Genomic DNA, 8,004 nt, shown 5'->3' on the forward strand with positions numbered 1-8,004 from the left:
TATCTTCTGGGCTGTCTTTCCCTGCGTTACTAAGCTTTGCAAGGTTTCAACTTTTTGCTTTTGCAAAGGTTACTAAGCTAGTAGCAGGCAGCAGCTCGATGACTACTAAATCTTTGATCTTTTATACATGGGGGAGGAAAAGAAAAAGGCAAGACGCTATATATGCAGTTGCGGCACACATATATCCAGCTCCCGGCTGCTTCTTGCTTTGTGATAATTCAACTTGCCCTGATTATATTCTTGCCTACCTAGAATTGTCTAAAGTTTGTTTGCTAGATTTTGTTGCTTCTTTTCGCATCTGATCCTTTATCTTCTTCTGAGCGATCCACGAGTTCTTCCAGTTCAAGAAGCTGGAAGAAGATGAGCTTTCTCTTCAAAGAAAAAGAAGCAGCTCCTTATTATTGTCCATCTCATTGCTGTTTGTTGTTGTTTCGTGTGTTTTTGCTTCTTTTCCCCCATCTACCGAACGAACGAACTTGTAGATCTTGTGTTCTTGTGGCTGGTTTCGTTTACATGATCGTCTTGCCCAGCATCTGTGCTCTTTTCCGGCCGAGACTGATTGAGTCTGCCAGGCCTCGATCTGTCCAGTCGTGAGTTCGTGACATCCGCTTTTTCGTATATATCTTCAGAGTTTGTCCATCTGTCAAATCATGGAAAATTTGTCATCTTTGCGTGTATTCTCTTCTGTCATTTCTGTCGCCTCGGGCGGATGAATTCTTGAATCGATCCGTGTTCCTTTTCACTTTACACCCCATGAAATTGTTTGGCGTAGTGTTCCTTTTCCCTTGATCTGCTTCAGATTTCAGATAATATATATAACTTGAATTCTCTTGCTCTCATGAGAAAACTAAACTTGCTGGCTGCTTTCAGCTGAGATCGCCAGCATGGGGAGGGGAAGGATTGAGATCACGAGGATCGAGGACAACACGAGCCGGCAGCAGGTCACCTTCTGCATGCGCCGCAACGGGCTCCTCAAGAAGGCGTATGATGAGCTCTGCGCTGTCCTCTGCTACGCCGTGGTGGCGCTCATCGTCGTCTTCTCCAGCCTTGGGAGCCTGTACGAACGAGTACGCCAACAGCAGGTGCGACCGCCTTTCTTGCATATTGGTAGCCACAGTAGCCTCTGGTGTGAATGCTTGATTCTTTCAGCTAGCATGCGTGCTGTGTCAACGTTAATATTTCATGCTTAAGTGATCGACTCGCCACTGTTAAACCTAAAACCTGCCTGACAAACACAGCAGGTTCCCCTCATATAAATTTGACTTTGATTATGCCACTGTTAGTTATATTATCGTTGCCTCTATCTATGCTGAGACAGAACATGCATGTCTGTATACATGTAAAGCACGTAAGTGTGGTAGATAAACAACGGGAAAATGCATGTGTGTATACATGTAAAGCACGTAAGCATACATCCATCTGAACTTGCTTCGTCATTAGTGCACACTTGTTACAACTAGTCCTTATAAAAAACTAGCACTAACACAGGAATTACCATGCATGACCAAAACGCAAATAAGTGCATATATTTTTTGGCAACAAGATGATAAGGCCACCAAATTAAGCTGGATTTTGCTGCACTGATTAAATAATGTGTGTATAAGACGGTCCTGAATGAATCGGAACGGTTTCTTATTCAGTTTATATATATAATGCACGACTGCACATTACCAGTTCTCTTGCTGACACGAAACACACGGTGAGAAAAAGGAGAGGCCAGAAATCAAAAGGCTTCAAGAATATATATGTATATATGGTGATGTCTAAATTGCTATTTATGGGTACAGCGCTAGCTGGTCATCAGTAATAGTGGCCTTCTGCTCCTATCCTCTCTTTTTAGATCTCTCCTGCTGCTGCCTTCCTTCACGTCCCATCCCTTGCCTTGCATATTCATGCACTGCCTCTGCCTGAGTGGCTGGTGGCCTGCTATTACCCCCTCACACTGCAGGAGGAATAGTCCAGGTGTCAACGTACAATACCATGTTGAGCTCGTACGTACAATGTGCACTGTGCGATTGTGCGAACCAAAAATGTACCCCCTCGCGTAGTCATCATCATCATATATAGTCATAAGTAATAATAGTTTGAAGCATAGAAGAACTAAAGATGGGAAAAAACTGAAACATAATGGACCACACACTGATCGTCTGGGTGAAATTTTAGGTCATTCAACATGGAAATGTTTCTGAAAGCTTTTGAAAAATCTAACAAAATTCTAGGCGTAGCAACTGGCAAGAGAGGCCTACTGATGTGTTGCAGTTGCAGTTTCTGCACGACGCGCACTTTGTGTTTCTATAAACATAAATCTGTTATTTTTTGCAAAGATAAATCTATTTTTTTAATTTGTTTACCAAAAAGCCTAGATTATACTGTTTCAAATCTGGGGTTTATTAAACAATAATATCCATATTTTAATTAACACTTGAAAGTCTGTCACAAACACTAATGCCCGGGTCTATTTTTTCGGCCCGGTCCCAGGCCTAGGGTTCGTCCGCCCATTTTATAGTGTAAAACAGGTAACATAAATATTTGGGCTGGGCTTGGACCAAGAGGGGCAACGGGATTTATGTCCGGGCCCTGTCCACTAAGGCTTGTGGGTGAGCCAAAACCTAGTGGGCTCGGGGTCAGGCCCGTGGGTCAGGCTAGGCTCAATTTACTCATGTCTACTATATATTAACCATTTCTAATGTTTTTTTCCCTGTCCTTCAAATCAAATTCAGGTGATTTCCTCACCAATGAAGTGGACGTCCTTTCGGACACTTCTGGTTGGAAGCTTTCTCCTTTGGTCTCTTCTGCCAGTGGAGTCGGTTAGCGACTGGGAGTTCTACTGCGGGAATGAGACCTTTGGAAAGAATGGTCACTATGAGAAGAGCCTAAACAACATAGCAGACAAGCTGCCTGCACAAGTTTCCGCAGCACCTTTTTACTTCCTTGCTATCAGTTCCGCTTCCGAGCCAGAACAGGTATACGCAGCGGGGCAGTGTCGGGAGGACACTTCTCCTGCAGTTTGCAAGATCTGCATCCTTCAGGCGTTTCAGGGTTTAGGAGCGCGGTGCCGCTTTAGGAAGGTTGCGGCTATAGTCTATGATAGGTGTAGCCTATGGATCTCAGATAGGGAATTTGTAGATCTGAATTTCAACAACGTTTCTTTCTTGAGGTACAACACATCTAGAGCTCCAGTTGAGAGTGAGGTCCTCGGAAAGATTGTTGCTGGGCTAGTGTGGGCAGTGTCAGCGGAGACAGCGAAGTCAGCGTCCCACTTTGCTATGGCCCAGCAACAGATTATTGGCGCAAATGGGTCCACTTTGTATGCCTTTGCACAATGCATACCAAGTGTGACAAGGAGCGACTGTAGAGTTTGCCTGGACAATTTGATCAGTAAAAATATTTTTCTTCCGACGTCAGTAGGAGGGGAAAGCTCTGGGTTGTGGTGCCAGTTCCGGTGGGAGCTGTATCCGTTCGTCACTGGGATGACTCCTACGCCAGCAGATGGTAAGCTAGCTATGGAACAGGCTAAAAAAATCTTTCATAACGGTTTCCATTTGATGACTAACTTCATGGCAATCCATTGCAGGAAAGCATGGATCTAGTTCTGAACATCAGTGGAAACGAAACTTTGTTATACTGTCTGCAGTAGGTTCTGTGGTGCTTGCTATACTGATTGTTTCAGCTATAGTATTGTCAGTGCAATGGTGGAGGAACAAGAGACTACAGAGACATAGCTCGACGACGACACCTGCAGGTGAGTTCTGTAAGAAACAAGATTGTTCTGCTCTGTTCGATTACCTATGATTATATATATAAGCTAATTGGTCCTGAATTAGGCGAAAGGCTCGAATGCGTGGAGACCACATCTTTAGAAAAGAAGTGCCTGGAGACTGGAGAAGGATCTAGCAAGGTAACCTTGTATACATACAAACCGCATATATTAAGGAAAATACCTAAACTATCTATAATTAATATATAGACTGAGTGAATACCAAAACAAAGTGAATAATGATTTGAACTTGCATTCAGTTTCCTTGTTCCTGATGATTCCTGCTGTTTCCCTTGAAAAATACTGGAACAGGTACCGGAGTCCTCTGAGCCAGTGGAAGAACCCATGGGAGATGCCTGTTCCAAAATGGATCTAAGTGCCATCCATCAAATCCTAGTTACAAGACATTATAGAGATGATGAAGGGAGCACTGAGGTAAAATAAATGAGTGCATGCATTTCCAATCTTTCTGCTGTCTTTGTAGGATTGTGAAATTGACATTGTTCTCCATTCTGCAGCTATCTTTTGAAGGATGGACACAGCAGGCGAGGGATGTGTTGGGTGCAAGGAAACGTGGAGACTCTGCCTTCGAATGCAAAAGATTTAGGATCGCCATCAATTGTTACAGTCAGGTATATCACTCAAATGTTACTATAGCTGTAGAGACCGGGATAATTTAATTTGTTTTGTTCCATGTAGCTATGTAACTGATTCTTGTTTCCCTGTGTTTGTTTCATAGTTTGTCGATGCGGGGACAGTGGTGTCACCGACTGTATTCACCAGGCGAAGCTTGTGCTACCTTATGTGTGACGAACCTGAGGCTGCCCTCCGTGATGCAATGCTAGCACAAACCATCTACCCTGATTGGCCGACAGCATTCTACATGCAGTCAGTTGCATTATCCAAGATGAACATGCAGAGTGACGCTGTGGACATGCTGAACGAGGCATCACAGCTAGAAGAGATGAGGAGGCAAAAGAGGGCAGAGGTTTCTTGAATGACATCGATTGTCAGCTCAGACAGGTGGCATACATGACTTTCATATATACGTAACATAGAAGATCTGCAGTATGTAGTACAGTAGTATTGCAAAAGAGCACAGAAGTTGTTTTGTACTAGATTAGATCAGATCAGATCGATCTAATCTAAGACGAGATGAACCTAACACAGATCGTGGTTCATACATGATTAGTTCTTTTTCATGATACTTGAAATCCTCAAGTTGGTGCAGAAGTCTAATCTAAAGATGCTGAATCAGAGACAATCAGTGCCTAAGTACCATGCGTTCCTGCTTTTCTATATATGCAACTTCATATTTTCTGAGTTCGTGCTGTTGATCCCTGGCTGCCCTGCACAGGTAAGCAACTAGCTTACCAGCACAAACACTCTCTCACTATGGCTAGAGGTAGAAGAAGAGATTGAGAACAGCGCACACACACTCGGCACAAGCATCAGCGTTGGCCGAAGCTCTGCCCTTTGGTTTGTGGCAACTGAACTGAGTATTCCATTGCCCTTTGGATAGAATATATATAACTCTAGCTGTACCTCTACCAGATACATAGTTGTTGGCCAAGTACCTACTCCTGAGTATAAGAGTACACCAACTAACTACTCCTAAGGTAGAGGGTACACCAACTACCTACTCCTAAGGTACAGAGTATACCAACTACTCCTAGCAGTACAAAGCTTACATCAGCTCACTACCAAGGCATGACTGATGTAATAGCTACCAACTAATATACTAAAGGTGGCCTATTGCAATACTGCTACAGCTACAGGAACTGGTCGGCAGAGCCAATCAATCCCCAACTCCCAATAGGGAGTGGTCGGCCGAGCCGACCAGTCTCCAACCAAGGAGAGAATTAGGAGCAGCAGATTATGTCTAATAATTCTTCCCCCTAATCCTGCTGCTAGCCCGATACCTTGACCTCATCCATGCCAATCATCTTCCTCAGCTCCCTGAACCGCATGCGTCCGAGTGACTTGGTGAGGATATCAGCGAGCTATCTACCGGTCTTGACAAACTCGATGACGATCTGCCCTCCATCGATGCAGTCCCGGATGAAGTGGAACTTGATGTCGATGTGCTTGCTCCGGTCGTGGAGGACAGGGTTCTTGGCGAGGGCGATGGCGGGCTGGTTGTCCACCATCAGAGCTGGCAGGTGAGCTTCCTTGCCAGTTAGCTCGCCCAGCAGCCGACGTAGCCAGATAGCGTGGCACGCCGCCATGGCCGCTATGACGTACTTCGCCTCACATGTCGATAGCGCCACGATCTTTTGCTTCAGTGACTGCCAAGCAATGGGGGCCGCTCCAAAGAAGACGAGCACGCCGGAGGTGCTCCATCGCCCATCAATGTCGCACGCCATGTCCTTATCGCTGAAAACAGTGAGCTCCAGCTCACCTTCCTTTGCCTTGGGGGGTGCCTCACTAAACACCGTGAGCCGCAACCCTCCCTTGCCGCCACTCTTGGGGAAGATGATCGCTTGATCGAGCATCCCCTTGACGTAGCGCATCAACCTTTTCACTGCCAACTAGTGATCTTCGCGCAGGTATTCCATGAAACGGCTGACGTACCCAACCGCGAATGCAATGTTCGGTCGGGTATGAGTGAGGTAGCGCAGCCCGCTGACGATAATCCGGTAGCGCGTTGTGTCCACCTTCGCAGTAGTTCTGTGCTTGCTCAGCTTCAGTCGCTCCTCCATCGGAGTCGCGCACGGTTTGCATTCCGCCATGACGCCACGCTCCAGCAGCTTTTTTGCGTAGGCATGCTGACCTAGGGAGACGCTCTGCTTTTCCTGCCTCACCTTGATGCCGAGGTAGTAGGAGAGCGCGTCGAGATCGCTCATCTTGAAATGAGCCGCCATCTCACGCTTGAAACCATCGATGTCCTCTGCTTGTGCTTCGGTGACGATTAAGTCATCCACATACACACCGACAATGAGCTCCTCCTTCCCCCATCACCACGTGTAGAGCGCGTGGTCTGTAGTGTAGCGAGTGAACCCAAGCTCGCCCAAGGTGGCGTCGAGCTTGGCATTCCACGCCCGAGGGGCCTGCTACAGCCCGTAGAGCACCTTGCACAGCTTGAGCACCATGTGCTCAGTGCCCTTGACGGCGAAGCCCAGAGCATGCTTGACGAAGACCGTCTCCGCGAGCTCGCCGTTGAGGAACACAGACTTGACGTCGAGGTGGTGGACACGCCAATCCTTCGCTGCTGCCATTTCCAACAGTAAGTGAACGGACTCCATTCGCGCCACCAGAGCAAAGACTTCCTCGAAGTCAATGCCCTCACGCTACGCGAAGCAGCGGTTGATGAGCCGAGCCTTGTACTTGACAATGGCGCCACGCTCATCCTGCTTCACCTTGTAGACCCACTTCAAGCCGATTGGCCTGCAACCCACCGGTGGATCTACCAGCTCCCATGTGCCATTGTCCTCGATGGCCTTCATCTCTTCCAACATCGCCCGTCGCTAATTGGGGTCGCGTTTAGCCACTGCGAACATCGGTAGCTCCTCGGCACTAACATGGAGTAGCTCTAGATCATCGAGCAGCCGACTCGCCAGGCCTATGGCCCCTGCATTGCCGACGATGTTGTCCAACCTATGGAACAGGACCTCCTCGCCATCATGGAAGGCATCCACGAACTTGTTGATGTTGCTCGGAGGGGAGGTGAACTCGATCGGTGGTCCCTGGCTTTGCTGTTCTGCCAGAGTGGTTGGCATCATTGCTGGACCGCTCAGCACCACTGCCGGAGTGGTCGGATCCACTGCTGGAGCGGTCGGCACCACTCTTGGAGTGGTCGACTCTACTACTGGAGCGCTCTACACTGTTGCTGAAGTGCTTGGCACCACCTTTGTAGTGCTCGGCACTCCTCCTAGAGTGCTCGGCACTGCCCCAGGAGTGCTCGGCTCTGTTGCTAGAGTGGTCGACAGCTCCTCTCCAGCATCTCCACCACCGTGGATGACCATGAGCTCAACAACGAAGGTGCTGGTGAAGCCGCCACCTTCCCCCATGCCCAGACTATCCCAGTCCTAGGCTATCTTCTCATCAAACACCACATCCCTAGAGATCACCACCTTTCTTCTCTTGGGATCATAAAGCCGATAGGCCTTGCTGCCCTCCTCATAGCCCAGGAGCACCATCGGCGTGCTCCTATCTTCCAGCTTGCCGAGGTGAGGATTAGTGTTCTTCACAAGGCCGACGCAGCCAAATGTCCTGAGGAAGGACACATTTGGCTTGTGTCCATGCCA

The 8,004-nt window shown here is 47.7% G+C and overlaps 2 protein-coding genes across 2 annotated transcripts; one reads left to right on the forward strand and one right to left on the reverse strand.

The window, feature by feature from the left end:
• The first annotated feature begins 884 nt into the window (after window positions 1-884).
• On the forward strand, window positions 885-4,754 carry LOC136507393 (cysteine-rich receptor-like protein kinase 10). Its single transcript, XM_066502130.1, has 7 exons — window positions 885-1,082; window positions 2,721-3,492; window positions 3,575-3,742; window positions 3,825-3,898; window positions 4,070-4,192; window positions 4,276-4,389; window positions 4,497-4,754. Exons 1-7 carry the CDS (start codon window positions 885-887, stop codon window positions 4,752-4,754), a joined length of 1,707 nt encoding a protein of 568 aa, XP_066358227.1.
• Window positions 4,755-6,288: 1,534 nt separating this feature from the next.
• On the reverse strand, window positions 6,289-6,621 carry LOC136507394 (uncharacterized mitochondrial protein AtMg00810-like). Its single transcript, XM_066502131.1, has one exon. It carries the CDS (start codon window positions 6,619-6,621, stop codon window positions 6,289-6,291), a length of 333 nt encoding a protein of 110 aa, XP_066358228.1.
• Between the last annotated feature and the right edge of the window lie 1,383 nt (window positions 6,622-8,004).

This window comes from Miscanthus floridulus, chromosome 15 (genome assembly GCF_019320115.1).
Source record: "Miscanthus floridulus cultivar M001 chromosome 15, ASM1932011v1, whole genome shotgun sequence".
In the NCBI taxonomy this organism is placed as follows: domain Eukaryota; kingdom Viridiplantae; phylum Streptophyta; class Magnoliopsida; order Poales; family Poaceae; genus Miscanthus; species Miscanthus floridulus.